Source organism: Cervus elaphus, chromosome 11, assembly GCF_910594005.1.
Source record: "Cervus elaphus chromosome 11, mCerEla1.1, whole genome shotgun sequence".
Classification (NCBI taxonomy): Eukaryota; Metazoa; Chordata; class Mammalia; order Artiodactyla; family Cervidae; genus Cervus; species Cervus elaphus.
Window position 1 is genome coordinate 576,332 of NC_057825.1, and position 21,905 is coordinate 598,236.

The window sequence follows — 21,905 nt, forward strand, 5'->3', positions numbered from 1 at the left end:
GGGGTGGGGCCATCGCTGGTGGCTGTCCCCTCCTGGTGGTGCTGTGTCTGTGCTGCTGCTTAGACTCTGAGTCTGGCCTGGTGCAGGGCCCTGGGGGAAGCTGAGAGGGTAGCTGTGGGGCTGAGGGCTTGCTCTCACTGCCAAGGCCTTTGGAGCAGCCGCCCTGGGAAGGTGCCCCGGGGCCCACAGACTGTATCCCCTAGCTTCCCCTGTCCTTTATTGGATATCTGGCCCCTGGCTCTGCTCTTCTGATGGCCCCGCCCTCTTGACTTTTGTAGCCACACATCTGAGAGCGTCTGAAAGTTCAGCATTCATGGCTTTTACCTGTTAGGAGTGAGGCAGGGGGCTGCTTGGCCTGACTGCCTTTTGCACCAGATTAGATCAAGGTGTGTGGCTCAGCCACTTCAGAGTGTCCTCCTGCTTCCTGACCAACCTTTCTACTCTGCTTCAGCTGCCATCTGAACAGCTGACTTTTTCTAGCCATAGAAACCACCTCAGAAACCACAGGCTAACCACCCAGGTCTCCATGTGGATCTCAGTCTTGTCCCATTTCCTGCAGCTGCTGTGACAAAGGAACACAAGCTGGGTGACTTAAAACAATGTAGGGTCTAGGTCCTGCACACCAGTCTCTCAGGTCAAGGTTTGGGCAGGGCGGTCGGTACTCCCTCTGAAGGCTCCAGGCTCTCGCAGCTTCCAGTGGCCTCAGGCAGTCCTTACCTTGTAGAGGCTACATACCTCCCAGGCTTCTCCTGTGGGTGTCTGTAATAGAGCACATCTCTCAAGGATGCCAGTGATACTGGATTAGGGGTACACTAATGACCTTATCTTAACTGGATGGCTTCTGTGAAGACCCTGTTTCCGAAGGTCACATTCTGTGATGTTGCAGATAAGACTTCAGCATATCTTTGAGGGAGGACACAGTTCAGTCTGGGAGATAGTGAAGGACAGGGAATCCTGGTGGGCTGTGGTCTGGGGTCTCAGAGACACAACTTAGCCACTGAACAGTAACAGCATTCAGTTCATAACAATGTCTGACATGTGCCTTCCCCAGACTTGTTCTGTAGAGTTCACTGGCTTTGTTGAATGGTGCCAGCACAATACTCAGTCTTCCAAGTCAGAGAGTGAGTGTGCTGGGTCCCCCTCCTCTATATCCTATATCTAATGGGCACAGACCCCCACCTGCCCCAAGAGCTCAGACACTGTCTCTTCTCCGTGTCCTCTGTTTACCTTCCTGCTCACTGTTGGGGCCTGGGGCCTTGGGGCCCACCCTGTCTCCTTTCTCTGCTGTCCTGGCAGGACTTCTGCGTCCACTTAACTGCCTGCCGTTAAGATGCGCTGCACTTAACTGCCCTCAGGCAGCTAGCTCCCTGCGGTGGACATGACCAGGGAGAGGAGGGCAGCCCGTGCCCAGGCCCTTTGGGTCAGACCCTGGACTCTGCTCCCCGAAGGCTCAGGCCCGTGGCATAGCCACCTCCATGCCCTGCTTTGCTCTGCTCCCCTTTCAGAGTCCAGCCCTCAGGTGACTCCGTGCCAGACGCTCAGGTGCCCGGTCCCAGGCCGGCCTTGCCGCCGCACGGGGCACGCGGGGCGGGTTGAGGTCCGCCGGCCAGCAGGGGGCGCGGGAGCGCAGCCCCGCGGGGGCGTCCGTGGGGCAAGAAGTCCCTCCCCGGAAGAGGCCTGGCGTCGACGGCGGAAGTGGAAGCAGCGCCGTCCACCCGGCTGGGCAGGCCCAGTCACAGAGCGCCCGCGCTCCGCGCTGTCAACGTGGATACCTTACTCCGCCTCTGCCGCGCGCTGCCCGCCACCACGGCCGTCGCCGCGTCCTCCGGGTGCGCGGGGGCAGATGGCCGCGTCCAGCTGTTGCAGGCGGTGGACACGGAGCACACCGTGGACTCGGTGGAGTGGTGCCCGCTGCCGGGCTGCAGGCACTTGCTGGCGTGCGGCACCTACCAGCTGTGGAAGCCGGGGGACCGGCCCGCCGACCGGGAGAGCCAGGTGCGCTGGCCTTGGGCCTCGGGCGGTCTGCGACCCCAGGTGGCCGTTCCCAAGCGGCTAGAATCCCAGACTTGAGCTCCTCTCGAGAAGGGCGAGGAGAGGCTCCTAAGAGGCAGAGCCGACCGCTAGCGTCAAGACCTCTCTGGTCTGCAGCGGTGAGGCTGGAATGGAGACATCGCGTGTGGAGCCACATGGGGTGGACGCGACCTTGGCCTGTGGCCGGAATGTAGGGTAGGAACGGCGTCCTGAAAGCGGAAAGTCGTCTGTTTGCCGGCGTGGCCCGGGTTATGGGTGAAGTCTAGAGCAAAGAGAAAAAGGGATGTCATAGGAGCTCTACCTAATGCCTTGAAAGCATCCACTTATGTGGATCCAAACCTAAGCACTTTTAAGAGTGAAAGCTGGCACTGGGACCATCCTAGGCAGGCAAACTGTCCCATGGGAATCCTAACCACAGCTCCTTTCTGTTGGCCCGTTTAGAAGAAGCATTCTATCCTAATCCACCTACTCATTAATCACATACAAGAGAAAAGACATTTCTCCAGCTCAGAAAATGAGAGTTCCCGAGTCTTGGCACACCTCTTCTTTCCCTGTCCCTTTTCCCATCCTTTGGGTTCCTCAGTGTCTGTTAAGGTATTCAGAGAACACATCTGCTTTTTTTCTGTAGAGTGAACTGGATGTTGACGAGCCTCCAATTCGTTTGGGTCGTCTCTACCTGTATAGTTGCAATGAGGACAGCTCTCCTTGCCCCCTGGTTGAAGTCCAAAGAAGAGATACTTCTGCGATCCTGGACATGAAATGGTACATGTTTGGTAACATTCCCCCTTGGTTGGAATTTGTCATGAAAACCTGATTGTTTAGCCAGAGGAGCCTGATGCCTGGCAGCATTCAACAAGACAAGGAGGCATCTGAATGAAGTTGGGGTTCATTTCTTTCCTGTCCTGTCTTTCCCGCCTGTGAAGGCAGCTGTAAACTTGGGGCTCATTTCCTTTTTCAGTTTCCAAGCCATACAGGTACCGTCGGTCTGCCTGGGAAGCAGTGCTGGTTTTCTGCTTCATAAACTGGAGGGTCTTGTAGGAACAGAACTGTAGGCTCCAAACTGGTTTTGGAGCTGAAATCTATAACAGTGAGTCACGGGGGTGCCTGTTGTTCTTCTGTACTCTGGGCACATCCTGTGTTCTGACTGGCACGTGCATTCTCTCCTAGGTGTCACGTTCCAGTAGCCGGTCATCCCCTCTTGGGCGTGGCAGATGCTTCTGGGTCCATAGAGCTCCTCCGCTTGGTGCCATCTGAGGTCAGTGACTGGGCCAGGCTTAGTGAGGGGTGCAAAGAACATGGAGGAAGGCTGTGCTGAGACGAACATTTTTCTAGGATGGTCTGTTCAGTGGTGAACTTTATCATGAAACGTTCTAAGGTAGCACACAGTCTTTTTTAAGTTTATGGGTTCTACATCTAACTGCAAGAGGAAGACACGTTATGTGTCACTAGCAGAGGAGCTGAAGCGACAGGCAGGTCCTTTAACCTGACGGGACCTGAACACCATGTGAGGAAAGCCTGGGCCAGCATTCCTGGGCTGACGGTGCTGGGGCTGGGAAGAGCAGTGTTTTCTGGGTTGAAGTGTTTATCACTGATAATTAGGACAGCATAGGATTCCTCTGGGCTTCCCCAAACACGATTCAGTGGGTAAGGAATCCGCCTGCAATTCAGGAGACGTGGGTTCGATCCTTGGGTCAGGAAGATCCCCTGGAGGAGGGCATGGCAACCCACTTCAATTTTCTTGCCTGGACAATCCCATGGACAGGAACCTGGCAGACTGTACTCCATGGAGTCACGGAGAGTTGGACACGGCTGAGCGACTTAGTGGTGATTCTTCTGTGACGTACCCCAGGCCTCTGACAGCAATCCCATGGCACACATTTGTAAAGTGCCCACATGCTGGGGGACGGGAACAGGTGGAAGAAGTAGCCCTGACCACATCCTGACTCAGCGGGCGAGGGGAGTGGAGGGGGAGGCGCTGATGCAGGTGCTGCTAGTGGGCTTTGGAGCAGGTCCAGCTGGCCTCGGGTCCACGGCGCTGAGTGCTGGTGAGGACGGCCTTGCTTCCGACCTGCCGAGAGCAGCAGCCCTGTCTCAGGAGAGATGGCAGGAATACCTGAGGAGGACTGGGCTCAGAACCAGAGTTGGAGGCAGGAGTAGGAAAACCCAGGAGAGATCACAGCTGCTGGGACCCTGCAGATAGAGTCAAGCCCAGAGAAACGGCGTTTCCATGGCTGGCTGTGTCCTGTGGAAGCGAGTCAGAGGAAAGTTCCCTTTGTCTTGTCCCTGGAGGCCCTAGGCGATGGGAACACAGCAGCAGTGCTTCCAAGAGGCTGCATAGGCGCTGCGCTAGTCTCCAGGAGGGCTTGGGCAGCAGAGAGACCCGCTTCCCCTGAGGTCTCGTGTGTGGGCAGGTCAGGAGCTGGTTTTGCAGTGTCCTCGGGCTGTGCTCTGCAGGGGCGCCTGAGGACGCATGTCTGCTGCAATAGACAGTGGTCTCCTTGGGGGGCTGGGGCCGCTCGTTCCCCTGTGACGGCTTCCTTCTCTCTAGCAGGACACTTGGACACTACAGCCCTGCTCCCGCTTGGCCCTGGAAAAGCAGTGTCTGGCCTTGTCCTTGGACTGGTCCACTGGGAAAGCCGGAAGGTGAGGGCCAGTGGTGGTGGGCCTAGGTCTTGGCTATTTCGTGTGAGAGAGAGAAGGAAAGCCACCTTGCTGGCCGTGACTATGACTCTCATGCCTGGGAGTGTCACTGCCAGTCTTTATCGTGAAAGAAATAGGGGACGTATTTTCACCGGGGGAAGGCGACCCTAGTTGACAAGCTCATGGCAGCTTCAGTTTCTGCCCAGGCAAACCTCTTAGGAGGCTTGTTCACATACCAGCGCCTGGAGAGCCTCTCTCTGCTGTGTCTTGGGGGCATAAAGTGTCCCTGCTTGGGAACCACAAGAGGTGAGAAGTTTGGGGCAGTGAATCAATTTCAGCCAGATTCTCCGTTGGTTCCCTGTGTCCAGGGCCAGTGACCAGCCCTTGAAAATCATTAGCAGCGACTCCAAAGGGCAGCTCCACCTCCTGAAGATCAGCGAGGCGGGGCCCGGACTGCAGGCTGTGGTCACGTGGCAGGCCCATCGGTTTGAGGCCTGGGTTGCTGCTTTCAATTACTGGCAGACGGAAGTCGTGTACTCAGGTTGGTATCCTCCGCTGAGCGCCCCCTTGAAGACTTGCTGAGGATCAGGGGCGGGAGGAAGCAGAGGACACACAGGCCAAGGGGGTGATTCCTCCGGCCGTTTGTGGAGAGCGGTGGCGTGTGTGGACAGGGTGGTGACTTGGGCACCGGGAGCCCCTTCCACCCTGGTGGCCGCGGAGGGCACGGGGCTCTGAGGGAAGACGGTGGAGGGCTGCGGAATCCACAGAGGCTGAGAGCAGCCGAGGCCTCCTCTCCTGTCTGGGTGGTGGTGGCATGCCGCGCTCACCACGAGCGGGGCGGCCCCGGAGCCTCGTGCAGAGGGACAGCGTGCTGCCCAGCCCAGGGGGCAGGTCCACGGGCCTGCCTGGTCGTCCCCTCGCATCCCTCTCGGGCATCGAGGCTGTGCGGTCCGGGCCCCGGTTCTCCGTGCGGCCAGGCGCCCTCTGCTCTACAGGCTTGTTCCCGCACCAGCGCGCCCTCTGCCCTGCGGGCCGGTCCCACACCAGCGCGCCCGCGATCATGCTCACGGTCCCGCCGGCGGCCTCTTCTGGCTCTCCCGACTCGGTTATCATGTCTCCTCCACAGACACTGTGCTTCGCTGGTGGGACCAGACCTTTCTTCTGAGATCTGGCTAACACAGCTGTCTTGCCAGCTCCCCGCGCTCACGCTGGGGTGCTTGCCAGCACTTCCCTCCGCGGGGCTCCGGCCATGCCTTGCTCCCGTGTGGCCCTGCCGCGTTGGCCCCGGGACACGGTCTGGGCACCCAAATCAGATGTCTCCATCCACTTGCCCCTCCTGAGAGCCTGTCTCTTGGTTTTGTCTTCTGAGCGTTTCTCAGAATTGGCTGTATCTTTCTTCCTCTCTTTCCACTTGTCAGGACCACGGTCCCATCCTGCGGTCATGGCAGAGCCCTGGGCAGTTGCCTGCGTTTTAGCCCAGCCTCCCGTTCAAGGGTCGAGCAGGTGTTTGAGCGCGGGCTTCTCCCTCGCTCGGTCCTGAGCCGTCTGCAGCTCCCACCCAGGGTACCCAGCGGGGCCTTGGGGCTTACGTGACTGGGTTTGTGCCTACCTGGCTGGCCCTATTTTGAGTGCTTCTTCCTTGCTCTTGCTCTCAGTCTTCTTTTCCTCAACTATTCTGTGTTTTCTTTAATCCTAGTTTAATTTTTCAAAGGTTAATTCTACTTTTCTGGCAGGGCCCAGCCTAAAATCTTGTCTTTAAAAACACTGTACAGGTTCAGTCCCTCGCCATTGGTCTCATGGCACCCTGTCCTCATCGTATTAATTGTTTGTCACATCACAAGGCACATGAGATCTTAATTCCCTGACCAGGGATTGGACCTGCATCCCCTGCATTGCAAGTCGGATTCTTAACCACTGGACGGTCAGGGATGTCCTCAGACCACTTAAGATTTTGTGTTTAATGCTTATTTTCCCCGAAAGGGGATCTTTTCTGGAGTTTTTGCTGTTGCACCCTTGAACAGACACAGAACAATAAAGACTTGATTTTTTGAGCTCTCGTTCATGAATTAATTCTTCTGCTTTGAGGCTTAGCTAATTCAAGCCACAGTGGAGTGAGAGAATGTTTTAACAATTCAGGATCAATTCATTCATCCAGCTAGCGTCTGTTGAGCACCTACCACATGCCGAGCACTGTCCCAGGGGCTTGGGAGATGTCTGTTAGGAAGACAAAGTCCCTGCTTTCACTGAGCTTCCAGCGCTTGGTGGAGACAGACAAGGAAGGCCACGTATAGTACACTTGGTGGTGAACGCACTTTGGGAAGAGGAAGGTCGGACAGGCAAGGGCACTGGGTGCCATGGGCGGCACAGACTGTCCTGGTGTGGAGCCTTGTGTGTCTTGAGCAGTGAGTGTGCAACAGGAGGCGTAGGGTCACAGAGACAGGGTGCTGGGCTGAGGCCCCCGGGAACATGCCGGCATTTGCTCAGAGTGGAATGGAGCCATTGCGGGGGTGTTGGACAGAGGAATGTTTTTTGATTTACATTTTAAAATTTAAGAGGATCCTTATCATTCTAATGAAAGAAAATGAAGAGGAACTAAAGAGGCTGTTGGTGAAGGTGAAAGATAAGAGTGAAAAAACTGGCTTAAAACTCAGCATTCAAAAAGCAAAGATCTTGGCATCTGGGCCCATCACTTCCTGGCAAATAGATGGGGGCGAAAAGTGGAAGCAGTGGCAGACTTTATTTTCTTGGGCTTCAAAATCACTGAGGACGGTGGCTGCAGCTGTGAAATTAAGACACCTGCTCCTTGGAAGGAAAGCTAGGGCAAACCTAGACAGCGTATTGAAAAGCAGAGATGTCACTTTGCCAACAAAGGTCCGTATAGTCAAAGCTATGGTTTTTCCAGTAGTCATATATGGATGTGAGAGTTGGACCATGAAGAAGGCTGAGCACCAAAAATTTGGTGCTTTTGAACTGTGGTGTTGGAGAAGACCCTTGAGAGTCCCTTGGACTGCAAGGAGATCCAACCAGTCCATCCTAAAGGAAATCAGTCCTGAATATTCATTGGAAGGACTGATGTTGAAGTTGAAACTCCAGTACTTTGGCCACCTGATGCAAAAAACTTACTGGAAAAGACCCTGATGCTGGGAGAGACTGAAAGCAGAAGGAGGAGGGGGCGGCAGATGATGAGATGGTTACACAGCATCACGGACTCTGGGTGTAAATGTGAGCAAACTCCAGGGGATAGTGGAGGACAGAGGAGCCTGGCATGCTGCAGTCCATGGGGTCACAGAGAGCCGGACACGACTTAGTGACTGAACAACAACCTTAGCTGTTGTGTTGAGTGTAGACTGCAGGGGGGTGAGGGTGTGGGCTAGAGACCTGCTGTACACAGGGGAGGAATGAGGTGGGGGCGGTGGAGAGGAGGAAGGGTGGGAAACTGCTGCACGAAGGAAGATCAGTAGGAGCTCCTGGTGGAGCCCGTGGAGTGTGAGAGAAGGGAGCCCGGTGTGCAAAGAAACCACAGCAGTTCTCTTTACGGATTTGCCACGGGATGGCTCACCCGCAGCTCAGTGCTGGGATGGTGGCTTCTGCTGGTCCAAGGACACAGGTCACGCTCACCCCGTCCTCGTCTGTGGTGCGCCCGGGATGTGCTGGTGGGTGGGCGGGGGGTGCGTTTGGTGCGGTCAGCCGTGTGATTGGCTTGCTCCTGTCTGTCCCCCCTGCCCGTCTTCCTTCAGGATGCCACGCCCGTCTCTTGGCATCGCTTTTCTTCAGAGACTGGCTGTGCATCTGGGCACCAGCTCCCTCTTGTTCCTGTCCCTTCGGTTTCCCCAAAAGAAGCCCTTCACTGCGAGGCTACAAGGGACCTTTCTCTTTAAAACACACGGAAATGTGTCGCCAGTTGCAGGTGTCTGCGGAGCCTCCTGCAGACACGTCTGTTCTAAAGCGCTTGGATGCAGCCACGCTGGCTCCGGGTGGCAGGAGTCGGAAGGGTTGAGTCCGTGTGGCTGGTCGCTCTGGACCTGGGACTCTCTCTGCCCTTCTCTTGCAGGTGTGGCCCCCGTTTCTCCCTTCTTCTCTGCAGCGTGTGAAGACACGATGGCACACAGGTGGCTGCCTCTGGGGCTTGCCTGCCTGTGGCAGCCTGCCCGTGTGGGAATGTCCTCACGGGCGTGACTGCACCCGAGAAATGGCCGCTGCGCATCCGCAGCGTGCCTCCTGACCAGGGGGGACGGGCTCTGTTTCCCTGCAGGTGGGGACGATGGCCTCCTGAAGGGCTGGGACACCAGGACGCCCGGCACAGCCGCCTTCAGCAGCCGCAGGTGAGTCCTCATGGGGTCAGCCCTCCCTCGCCGCCCCGCCCCCAGCTTCTGTTGGGGAGCTGCGGGGCACCTGCTCAGCCCCCCGCCCCCGCAGACACTCCATGGGCGTGTGCAGCATCCAGAGCAGCCCCCACCGTGAGAACGTGTTGGCCACGGGAAGGTGAGTCCCGGCTGTGGCGCCGCTTCCGCCTGCGGCCGCTGTGACATCAGACCAGGCTGCTCTTTGAACCAGAGTGTGGGTGTCGGGGGCTCAGGGAGGGATTGCGTCCTGGAGGGGCGGGTCCAGGTCTCCTGGGAGGTACCCTGCCCCCGGAGCCCCGCTTTCCCGCACACTGCTTGAGATTCGTGGGTTGCAGCTACGACGAGCATGTTCTCCTCTGGGACACGCGGAGTCTGTGGCGGCCACTGGCTGACGTGCCCGTGCAGGGCGGGGTGTGGAGGCTCAAGTGGCACCCGTTCCACCGCGACCTGCTCCTAGCGGCCTGCATGCACGGCGGCTTTACGATCATCAACTACCAGACGGCAGCAGGTGAGCGGTTTCCCCACCCCTGCCCATCAGGCTCCTCCTCTGTCCCGACACATCCCGGGTTACCCGGCCTTGCCATCAGGGTGACTCCAGAGCCTCAGCTTCAGCCGCTGCTCTGTAACCGCGGTCCTCACCTGCCCGTCTCCGTTATCTGTGTGCCTCTGCACCCAGCGACCCCCAGCCCCACAGGGGCCTGCGGGGTGGTCACCACTGCGGACAGTTCTGGCTCAGCGGCCTGCGTTCCAGACATGCTTCAGCTGCTGCCCCGGTTCTTCCTCCTGCTCTGGGCAGAACCCAGCAGGGCCCCAACTGTCAGGAGGACCTGGCCTTCCTCTCACCAGGGGTCCCTCACATTTTCTTTTCTTGAACCCCCACCCTGCTCCTGCTCCTCAATCCCGGCCGACACTGGGGTCCTGTCCCCTCCTTGGTAGGAGCAGGCGGCCGCCACACCCCCACGGGTTCCCCACCGTCTCCGGCCCGTGGTGGCTGCCTGTAGGCTTGCTCGTCTGAGCCCTCGGCTCTGCTCCTGCCGGGTCGCTGCCCTCTGGCCTGTGGACGCCCCGGCGGTCCTCTGCCCTCTCTTCTCTCGTAGTGTAGGCTTTACAGTGACAGGTTGCCTTCTGAACACTGCTTGCCCTGTGTCCCATGAGTTTGGTATGTTGTATTTTTATTTTCATTCATCTCAAGAAGTATTTTCCAATTTCTTTGTCATTTCTTCTTTGACTCATTGGTTATCTTGCAGTGTGCTGTTTAATTTCCACATTTTTGAGAACATCCTGAATTTCTGTTACTGATTCGAGTTTTAGGGTTAGGTTACTGGGACTCATTGTGGCCTGGTTGTGGTCCGCCCGGGGAGGCCTGCGTGCTCTGTTCCCGTCAGGGGAGGGCTCACCGTCTGTTCTTGATGATTTATCTGGTCGTTCATTTCTGAAAGTGGGGAGTCAGTGTCTCGAGTGCTGTTCTTGTTTTAATTGGACTATAGTTGCTTCAACTATCGTTGCTGATTTGTGTCTGTTTCCTCCCTCACTTCTGTCAGGTTTTGTCTCAGAGACCTGGGGGCTGGTCAGGTGTGTATATGCATGCTCGTGGTCGTGTGTCTTCCTGATGTGTTGACCCTTCTCATTACAGGATGTCCCTGTTTATCTCTAGTCACGTTTGTTTTAAAGCCTCCGTCGTCTGACCCTAGGAGAGGCACGCACGCTCCCTCACGGGTGCTGTCTGCTGCCCGTCTGCCCGTGGCTGTGTCTGCAGCGTATGTCCTGTAGGTTGTGCGCTGGTGTCGGGCCTCCCGGAGGTGACGCTCTGCCCTCCGGTGAGGGGGCCAGCAGCCGCGAGATGCCACTTTGTCCCTTTGTCGCTGATGTTGGTTTTGGTCATGTGGTTAAGGTGACAACTCCCTTTCTGGTTGCTCTGGGCTCATTTTGGGCTCTCCCTCCCACACCCTGGACAAGCTGTTTTTCCGGGAAGTCCTGGCTCCTCTTAGTGGTGAGTGTATGTACATGTATGTGTATGCGTGTCTGCATATCTGCACGTACGTGTGTGTACACGCTTGTACATACATGTGTGCTCATGCTTGTGTATCTGTGTATGTGGATTTCTGTGTGTACACACGTGTGTGGCAGAACATGAGTTCATGCTGACCCGCTGACTCATTCCAGCACCACAGGTTTCTCCCTGCTGCTCCCGTTCTGTGTCTCCCTGGCTCCCAGCAAGCCTTTACTCACAGCCCGAGCCTGTGGAGTGCTGCTGGTGCCACACCCCAGGCAAACAGTTCAGTGGGCCCAGACGCTCTTGCCGCTCTGTTTGTGCCGTTAGTTTGATTTGGTCAGTGCGCCGCGGTCAGAGTTTACTTGGATTGGAGTTGTTTTTCCCTTCTGTCTGGCAATTATATTTGAAATACAGTTAGGTTTGTTTTTTTTTTTAAAGGATGTTTTTATTCATCCTCACCGATTTCCTTTTTCTTTTGAATGTATAAAATCATTAACAATGTTCTAGAAATGAAAATTACATTAGGAACTTCCCTGGCGGTCCGGTGCTTAAGACTCCGTGCTTCCACTGCAGGAGGCGTAGGTTCAATCCCTGATGGGGGAGCAAAGGTCCTGTGTGCCACGGTGCAGCCAAAAAAAGAAAAAGAAGATGTGTTAAAAGGCATGCTCAGACTCCGGGAGGTAGTGAAGGGCAGGAAAGCCTGGGGTGCCGCAGTCCGCGGGGTTGCAGAGTCAGACACCACTGAGCAACTGAACAACAGAGATATCCGTCCTTCTCTTGCATTGCTCCCACTTACCTCTTGTAGGTAACCTATTCATTAGGTTTTTGTTACAATTCTGTGTCTTTTTGCAAAAAGTAGCCTGTATATTTATATATCCATACTTCTCCTTTGGTACACAAAAGATATTCTGTATAAATTCATGTTTTGTTTACTTCATTTTTAAAGCACATCATGGAAATCACTCCTTATTGGTTCATAGAGTTTTGCTTTTTTTTTTAAGTTGTATAGCACTCCATTGAGTGGGTATACTGTAGTTTTTTCTTCCAATTTTCTATATGAGTATTTGGGTTATTTCTAATATCTTATAATCACAAATAATGCTTCATATATGTTGTTTTGCATATGTGTTTCTGCTTGTTGGAGGTGTATCTTCAGGGTTACTGCCTACATGTGGGATTGCAGGGTCCACAGACTGTTATCTGTCAGATTTCATCATCTCACCAGCCATGGATGAGAACCCTGCTTTCCCACAGCCTTGCCAGCAGAATGTGTCACCAGCTTTGGAATTTTGAGTCTGATGGGTGTGAAAATGATATCTCACAGTAGTTGGAATTTGCATGTCCCTAAGTAGGAGTGAAACTGAATATATTTTCACTTGCGGAAGGGCTGGTTTTATATTCCTGTTTTTCTGAATTGTCTTTTGCTTGTTTTTCTCTCTGAATCCTGGTCTTTTTCTCCCTTGGTTTAAAGAGTTCCTGTGTACTAGCCCATTGTATTAGTGGCATTAGCCCTTAATTTTTGGTTTCTGTTGGAAATAATTTTTCTGTTTTCTTACCCTGATTTTGCCTATAGTGTTTTTCCTCCCATACAAAAGTTGGGTTGTTTTTTTTTTAAGTGTAATCAAATTTATAGGTTTTTTTCATTGAATCTAGATTTTTGAATCTTAGTTAAACACAGCTAGATGAATTCTAAAGGAATTCATCAGTGTTTTCTCATACTTGTTGGAAATCATCTTTTCACGATCAGAATTTTGATCCGAGTCCTCCTGTGTGGTATGTGGAACTGTCCCGACACTGTTCCTGGAAGCCCATCCTCCCCCACCCCTACCCCCGGGGACTCAAGACACCAGCTCTTGTGCCCAGGCACTTCTGGCACTTGTGTGGACCCTGCATTTCTTGTCTTCTCTTCTGCCCCCTCTGGCTGTCTTGATGTGTTCACACCTGCTCTTTAACCATGGAAACATTTAGTGTGTTTGTTAGAGTGGGCTTACTGCCTTCTCTAGGTCTTTTTCAAGGACTTCCTGACTATTCTTATGTTTGAACTTGAGTGTCAACTTAGCTTGTCCCAGAAAAAAATGCCTATTAGTTTTTTATAGGGATTGCGTTAGATACAAATTAACTTTCCAACTGACTTATTTATCATCTGGGATCTTATTCAAGAAAAGGGATACCTTTCCATTTGTTCAGATCTGTTCCTGTATCTTTTTGTAGTTGTTCATTTACTAAGTCGTGTCTGATTCTCTGTGGTCCCATGGACTGCAGCACGCCAGGCCTCCCTGTCCATCACACTCTCCCGGAGTTTGCTCAAACTCGTGTCCACTGAGTCGGTGATGCCATCCAACCATCTCATCCTCTGTCGTCCCCTTCCCCTCCTGCCCTCAATCTTTCCCAGCATCAGGGTCTTTTCCAGTGAGTCAGCTCTTGGCATCAGGTGGGCAAAGTATGGGAGCTTCAGCTTCAGCAGCAGTCCTTCCAATGAACATTTAGGGTTGATTTCTTTTAGGATTGACTGGTTTGATCTCCTTTCAGTCCAGGGGACTCTCAAAAGTCTCTTCAGCACCATAATTCAAAAGCATCAATTTTTTGATGCTCAGCCTTCTTCACGATCCAGCTTTCATGTCCATACATGACTACTGGAAAAACCATAGCTTTGACTATGTGGACCTTGGTTGGCAAAGTGATATTTCTTCCTTTTAATACACTGTCTAGGTTGGTCATAGCTTTTCTTCCAAGGAGCAAGTGTCTTTTAATTTCATGGCTACAGTCACCATCAGCAGTGATTTTGGAGCCCAAGAAAATAAAATTTCTCACTGTTTCCATTGTTTGCCCATCTATTTGCCATGAAGTGATGGCACCAGATGTCATGATCTTAGTTTTTTGAATGTTGAGTTTTAAACCAGCTTTTTCACTCAACTCTTTCACCTTCATCTAGAGGCTCTTTAGTTCCTCTTCACTTTCTGCCTTTATGGTGGTGTCATGTGCATACCTGGGATTGTTGATATATCCCTCAGCAATCTTGATTCCAGCTTGTGATTCATGCAGTCCAGCATTTCGCATGATGTACTCTTCATGTAAGTTAAATAAGCAGGGTGACGATATATAGCCTTGATGTACTCCTTTCCCAATTTTGAACCAGTCCACAAGAACTAGCTTTTCTTCTGTGTGCATACATTGTACATTTCTTGTTAAGTATATTCCTCAGTAATCTAATGTTTTTGTTGCTCTTGTAGGTGGGCATTCTCTTCATTGTATCTTCTAACTAAATTGTCTATTTGAAAGTTGTTGGGTTTTTTGTTGGTAGTTTCATATTTTGCCAGTTATAAACTTGTGTTTCCATTAGTTTTGTTATTGATTCCTTGGGTTTTGCAAGTAAATATTGTGTCATCTGCAAAAGATGAGTTTTATTCTTTATTTTCCAAATTGAATGCCTTTAGTTATTTTCTCATTTAACTTCATTTACTGGTGTCTCCAGTACAATTTTAAAAAAGAGTGGAGGACATCTTGCCTTATTCCTGACCTTGAAGAGGGGCCCTGCTAGTTCCCATGTAGTTTGATGATATGTAAGGACTAAAGTGTGTCCTTGAAAGAGAAGTAAGTGTTAGTCATTCAGTCGTGTCTGAGTCTTTGCAGCCCCATGGGCTGTAGTCTGCCAGGCTCCTCTGTCCATGGGATTCTTCAGGCAAGAATACTGGAGTGGATAACCATTTCCGTCTCCAGGGGATCTTCCCAACACAGGGATTGAACATGAATCTCCTGTATCACAGACCTCCCTGGTGGCTCAGACGGTAAAGCATCTCCTAGACGGAGGAACCTGGTAGGCCATAATCAGTTCGCAGGGTCGTAAAGAGTTGGACGCGACTGAGCGACTTCACTTTCACTCCTGTATCACAGGTGGGCTCCTTACGTCTGAGCTCCCTGTCCTTAGTATTCATCAACTTCTGTTGTCTTGAGTATTCTTTAAAATCAGGAATTGTTGACTTTTTTTGTCAAATGCTTTTATACTATCTGTTGAACTGTATTATTTTTCTCCTTGGATATATTTATATAGTAAATTTTATTTATGGATTTCCTAATGTGGAATATATATTCCTGGAATAAATCACACTTGGTTACGGTTTCATTTTGTTTTAGTTGTCAAAGTAGGTTTTTTTCTTTTTAAATTTAAAAACTTTTCTTTTATTGAGGTATAGATAACTTACAGTATTATGTTGCGGATGTATAACATGGTGACCCACAATTTTTAAGGGTTACGCTCTGTTCACAGTTACTGTAAAATTTTGGCTCCATTCCCTGTGCTGCACAGTTCAGTTCAGTCGCTCAGTCGTGTCCAGCTCTTTGCGACCCCATGGACTGCAGCACGCCAGGCCTCCCTGTCCATCACCAACTCCCGGAGCTTTACTCAAACTCATGTCCATTGAGTTGGTGACACCATCCAACCATCTCATCCCGTCTCATCCCCTTCTCCTGCCTTCAGTCTTGCCCAGCATCAGGGACTTTTCCAGTGAGTCAGTTCTTCCCATTAGGTGGCCAAAGTATTGGAGTTTCAGCTTCAGCATCAGTTCTTCCAGTGAATATTCAGGACTGATTACCTTTAGGATTGACTGGTTGGATCTCCTTGCAGTCCAAGGGACTCTCAAGAGTCTTTTCCAACACCACAGTTCAGAAGCATCAATTCTTTGGCGCTCAGCTTTCTTTATGGTCCAGCTCTCACATCCACACATGACCACTGGGAAAACCATGGCTTTGACTAGACGGACCTTTGTCAGCAAAGTAATGTCTCTGGTTTTTAATATGCTGTCTAGGTTTGCCATAGCTTTTCTTCCAAGGAGCAAGTGTCTTGTAATTTCATGGCTGCATTTGCCAACTGCAGTGATTTTGGAGCCCAAGAAAATAAAGTCTGTCACTGTTTCCATTGTTTCCCCGTCTATTTGCCATGAAGTGATGGGACCAGATGCTATGATCTTAGCTTTTTGAGTGTTGAGGTTTAAATCAGCTTTTTCATTCTCCTCTTTCACTTTCATCAAGAGGCTCTTTAGTTCCTCTTTGCTTTCTGCCGTAAGGGTAGTGTCATCTGCATATCTGAAGTTATTGATATGTCTCTTGGCAATCTTAATTCCAGCTTGTTCTTCATCCAGCCCAGTGTTTCACATGTATATATTGAGTATATATGTTTTGAGTATACCCTTTTCTGGGCTGGGTTTTGTTACACGCCCTGCAGGAACTTGCAGGGAGTGAACCTGCACCCCCGCAGTGGAAGCACAGAGCCCTAACTGCTGGACTGCCAGGGGAGGCTCTGTGCAGTGTATCCTCATAGCGTATTTATGTTCTATATGAGAGTTTAGTTTGTAACTTGGCTTCCCAGATGGCATAGTGGTAAAGAATCTGCCTGCCAGTGTAGAAGACAAAAGAAGACATGGGTTCAATCCCTGGGTCGGGAAGATCTCCTGGAGCAGGAAATGGCAACCCACTCCGACATGCTTGCCTGTAAAATTTCCCTGCACAGAGGAGCCTAGTGGGCTACAGTCCATGGGGTCACAGAGAGTTGGACACAATGAGCGACTGAGCGCGCACAGACATTGTTTGTATCTTTTAATCCGTTATCTCTATGTTGCCCCTCCTGCCTTCCCTCTCCTCACTGGTAACCACCAGTGCTCTGTGCTGTGCTTAGCAGCTTAGTCATGTCTGACTCTTTGTGACTGTGAATGATGCTGCTCTGAACATCAGATGGCTTCCCTGGTGGCTCAGATGGTAAGGAATCTGCCTGCAATGCGGGATATCCAGGTTCAGTCCCTGGGTTGGGAAGATTCCCCCGAAGAAAGGAATGGCAACCCACTCCAGTATTCTTGCCTGGAAAATTCTGTGGACAGAGGAGCCTGGCAGGCTACAGTCTGTGGGGTTGCAAAGAGTTGGACACAACTGAGCGAATCTCTGCCTTCTGTCTGTGTGAACATTGGAGGCCTTCCCAGGTGGCGCAGTAGTAAAGGATCTGCCTACTGATGCAGGAGACACAAGTGACGCAGGTTCCATACCTGGTCCGGGAAGATCCCCTGGAGGAGGAAATGGTCACCCACTCCAGTATGCTTGCCTGGAAAACTCCAGGACAGAGGAGCCTGGTGGGCTACAGCCCATGGGGTCTCAGAGTTGGGCATACACACATAGGAACATTGGGCTGCCTGTATCTTGAATCTCTCTCACTTTCTTTGGATATGTACCTAGGAATGGAATTGCTAGATCATATGGTTGGCAGGTCTGTGTGCAGTTTTTGAGGAGCCTCCACACCATTTTCAGTGTCTGTGCCAGTGCAGGAGGGTGGTCTCTTCTCCACAGTCTCCCTCACATTTGGTATTTGTGGTCTTTTGGCTGATGGCCATTTTGACAGGTGTCAAGTTACATCTCATTGTGATTTGCCGGGAGCCGGCACACGAGATCCCACCCATGACAAGGTCATGAGGGGAGAAAACCTGACGGGCAAGGCGGATCAGGTTTTCAGGGGTTTTGAAAAGGCCAGCTCACGAGATCCCACCCATGACAAGATCACGAGGAGACAGCCTGACAGGCAAGGTGGATCAGGTTTTCAGGGATTCCGAAAAGCTGCCCCTGGTGCTCACCTTAAAGATGATATCTGTCTTTCTGATGCTTGCTTCAACAGACTACTCCCTAATTTCTGTGACAGAGGCAGAAGGCTTTCCCCGATCTCTTTCCAAATAAGAATCAATTTAGAACTTTAACCAATAAGTTTCCCGGGTGGTGGTATTTTATGAGATTATCCAGGGTGAAAGGAGTGTTTTAATTTAAACTCCTTTGCTGGTATTTTAGTTTGTTTGGCAAATGTGTTTGTGCCCTTGGTACTAATATGCATGATTGCTTATAATACCCTAATCATAAAATAACATAAAGAACCTAATCATAAAAGAACATAAAGAATCATATAAAGGCCCTAATAGACATAGAGCCCTTTGGGGGGTGAGGAAGCCCTATTAGAAAACACAAGAAAAATTATTCTAAAAGTAGCTATTGGGTTAACATTTGCTTGCTGTCTGACGTAATGTTAAACTATCTTCCCCTTAAAAATGTACTAACTTAGGTTATAAAAGCCACGGTAAAAAATAAAGGATTGCCAGACTCTGCCAGACTCTGAGCACCCCCCGTCTGGTCACTCTCTCTCTCTCTCTCTTTCTCTTTCTTTCTCTCTCTCCCCCTCGCAGACTTGGCCCTATCAAGGCTGGTCTCAAGTGTCTTCTCTCTCTCTCTCACCGACGCCGTTCACCCTGAGGGTACCCCATGGATCCTGCCGAGGCTGGACCCTGGCAGTGATTTTTCTTTGCATTTCTCTGATGATTAACAGTGTTGAGCATCTTTGCAAGTGCCTTTTGACCATCTGTGTGTCTTCTTTGGAAGATATGTTATCTTTTTCAGTGTAGTATTGCATTCTGGTCCATACTTTATTTGGGGTTTTCAATAATGTTCAAAGATGACACAAATTTTCTTTTGTGCTATTTATCAGCATTATGTTTGGTTCATGTGAAAATCAAAACAAAAAATGTGAAAAAATTTTTTTCATGTTATCATCTCTTGAGTAATTTATATGTCATTTGGGTTGTCTTTATATTCAAGATGTGGTGAATATTCTCCTACAAGACTATCTGGGCCTGATTTATTTTTGAATGATGATTCTGTGTTAACTTTATATTTTTCTGTGAACGTTGCTTTGTTTGTGCTTTATGTCTCTACTGGGGTCAAAAGTTCCTAATAGTTATTCCCTCTTTATCCTGTTTTACTTTGTATAGTTATACAAATATACAAATGTTTATGTTTCTCTTTCCTTAATTAGATTAGTTAGTAGTGTGTATGCTTTATCTCTTTTAAGAAGTGGGGTTTGATTTTTCATTATCATCATGTCGTTGCTCTTCTCCTTCTCGTCAACTTCTTTTACCTTTGCCATTTCTCTCCTCCTGCCTCCTTAGTTCTTTCTGTAGCATTTTGAGTTGGGACTACAATTCACTTATGTTTATTACTTGCTGTGTAGTGAGTATTTTTATGTCTGAATTATTCTCTGATTTGAGCATAGTTTTAGGTTCTGATACGTGGTGCTTCCGCTTTCATTTTTTTTTTTTTTCCGCTTTCATTTTTATGAAGAAATTCTGTGATTCAAGTTTGTATTTCCCCTTTTATCCAAGTGTGGTTTAGTAGAAGGTTTTAAAATTCCTAGGTGGAAACACTTTTTTTGTATTTTGACCACATTATTGATTTTGCTTCATTGTGCTGTGATCAGTGTTGACTGTACTCTTTCTCCTTCATGGAACTTTTTGCCTGCCTGCTGCCCAGTGCGCTTGTTCAGCTCTTGCTGCAGTGCCCCAAGCATCAGGCGTGCTGCGTTGCTGTGAGGCGTTGCCGTGTGGCAGGAGGCTTGCTGTGTCCACCTGGACCACGAGTGGACGCTGCCTGTGGTTGCTGGATGTGAGAGTATCCCAGCGACCCTGCCTCCCAGGCCCCTAGATGGTCACACTGAGGGGCAGGGCAGTGTCCTTGGAGCTTCCTTCTGTGGTGGTGCCAGGTGCCTCTCTGCTCTCTGGGAGAGCTCAGCATCAGGCTTCTTTCCTGACTTGGGGAGGAGGATCTCTGGTGCGTTGGGTGTGTCCTTGGTCTGTTTCCTGAGGCCAGCGTTGGCCTCTCCTCTTCACTTCTCATTCTGGTCATGGTTCAGAGTCTGATCATGATTTTAAGCACTGTGGCATCGATACCTACACTGGGGACGTGGCTGTGGTGTCCAGGTGACTGAAGACTGAATGGCCGGCCACTGGGCCTTCAGCTGGTAAAAGTTTCTTAATCCCCAGCTCACTGGCCAGAAGTTTTCTGCGGCTGCTTTTGCCAGCTTCGGCCTTGACCTGGACCCTTGAGCACCTCAGGTTTGGTGACACCGCGTCATTTTTATTTTTAAAATTTTTTATTTATTTATTTGTGGCTGTGCTAGGTCGTCATTACAGCGCAGGCTTTTCTCTAGTTGCAGAGAACAGGGGCTCCTCTCTAGTTGCTGTGTAGGGGCTTCTCGCTGTACTGGCTTCTCTTTTTGCAGCGCACCAGCTCTACGGCCTCAGTAGTTGCAACGCGCGGGCTTAGTTGCTCCACGGCATGTGGGGTCCCCCAGATCAGGGACTGAACCAGTTTCTTCCGCACTGGCAGACAGGTTCTTTACCACAGACCACCAAGAGGGCCTCTCATCATTTCTTCCGGTCACGTGTCACTTTTCACACTTTCTCGGCAGATGTCAGAACGATGTCTGCCATTTTCGTCTTGCCCTTCAGCTTCGGAGTTGCCATAGCAACTCACCACAAGGACAACTGCTCAGGCAGTGAATGACTCCTTTCCCAGTTCAAATCCAGACTCTCTAAGGGAGCTCTGTGTGCCGGGACGCTTCTGACATGTTGCCAGTTCCAGATGACAACTCAGCCATGTCCACGCCTGTGTGATTCCTCACACACACCAAGCTTTCCTTGTGGTGTGCTTCACGCGTGCTTGTTCCCTTCATTTCGGATACACCCCATTCCCTCTGTCTGGCTCCCCGAGTCCTCAGGCGCCCTAGATGGGAGCTCCGCGGTGCAGGATGCCTCCTCTCAGGCACACAGCGCCCTCACTGCAGGATGGTCTGCGCTCCTCTGCTCGTCTGCCTGTGTCTCAGCAGTCCTCTGCGTGACACGCGGTGGTTGCTCTTGGAAGTTTCTCCTTGAGGTGGGCAGGGTCTGTCGGGGATGGGTGATGCGACTAACTCTGGCTAAATTTCCTGTGTCCTCCCGTCTCGCTCCAGGGCAAGCACAGGAAGCAGTCTCTCTGTCCTGCCCCTTGCCCAACTCGCTGGTGTATGGAATCGACTGGTCCTGGCTCTACTTCTGCCGTCTGCCACAGACCCAGCCGTCCTTCCCTGGCAGTGACCCAGAAGCCAGAACAGCAGACCAGGACCCTGCCCTGAAGGTTGCAGATCCGTCACCAGCACCCTCTTCAGAGTGTTTAGCTGACAGTGATGGAGTGGGTGGCACCACACACCAGGACGGAAGCAAGCTAGAGGCTCCTCTGCAGCCATCTGCAGAGGACAAGAAGGATGTCCGGCTGCCTACTTCAGGGATCAAGATCTGTGACTGCGACCAGGATCTGGAGGCAGCAGACTTTGACATCAGCCTTCTGGCCACTTGCTCCTTTTATAATCATGTTCTTCACCTCTGGAAGTGGGAGAACATCTGAGCTGGGGAAGACCTTGTTTGGTTTGACATGGTAAAGACAATTTCCACAAATAAAACCTAGAGTACATCTTTATCTTTTTTTTTTTTTCATCTTTATCTTTTTTGAGAATGAAGTGTCCCCAGACTATCTCACTGATATTTTGGTTACATGAAGTTTTCTGTGTGGGGCTCAGTGCATCTGTGGAATTTTCTCAGTAGATAGAAAAGCTGTTGGCCTCTCAGATAAACCTAATCTGCTGTGCCCTTCAAAATGGTGGCTCTGTGGCAGCAGGGGGCGGGGTGGAGGAGGGGCTTGGTTCCCAGCTCTCAAACTTGTCCTGTGCTTTGACTTTCAGCTCTTCATACTTACATAAGCAACTACTTACATTAACTAAAATTTTTAAAGCTACTTTATAATACCAAAGTAGTTTGTTTTTGTGTTATATCAGTAGTTTTCTATGAACATTAAAAAAGATCATGGCACCAGAAGTGCTTGTATAGCCTCCTGTGCAAATAACCAAAAAGAAGGGTGTATTGCTTTAGCATACCATGAACTTGAAATATGTTAAGTCCTATGGTGGATTAGTCACGCTTCCTCACTGTGGCTTCAGTTAAACCTGGACACAGCTTAACTCCAGACCTACTGGGCTTGTGACTGATCTGACTCCCGTAGATGAGTTCCTCCTC

At 50.8% G+C, this 21,905-nt stretch overlaps 1 protein-coding gene across 1 annotated transcript; it reads left to right on the forward strand.

Moving 5' to 3' along the window:
- Nucleotides 1-1,596: 1,596 nt before the first annotated feature.
- Nucleotides 1,597-21,312, forward strand: DPH7 (diphthamide biosynthesis 7; the record flags this gene model as incomplete). Its single annotated transcript, XM_043916200.1, has 9 exons — nucleotides 1,597-1,995; nucleotides 2,660-2,793; nucleotides 3,199-3,286; nucleotides 4,583-4,674; nucleotides 5,040-5,212; nucleotides 8,924-8,993; nucleotides 9,088-9,153; nucleotides 9,350-9,522; nucleotides 20,810-21,312. Coding segments are annotated over 9 exons (1,626 nt in total), but the record flags the coding sequence as incomplete, so codon positions are not given.
- Between the last annotated feature and the right edge of the window lie 593 nt (nucleotides 21,313-21,905).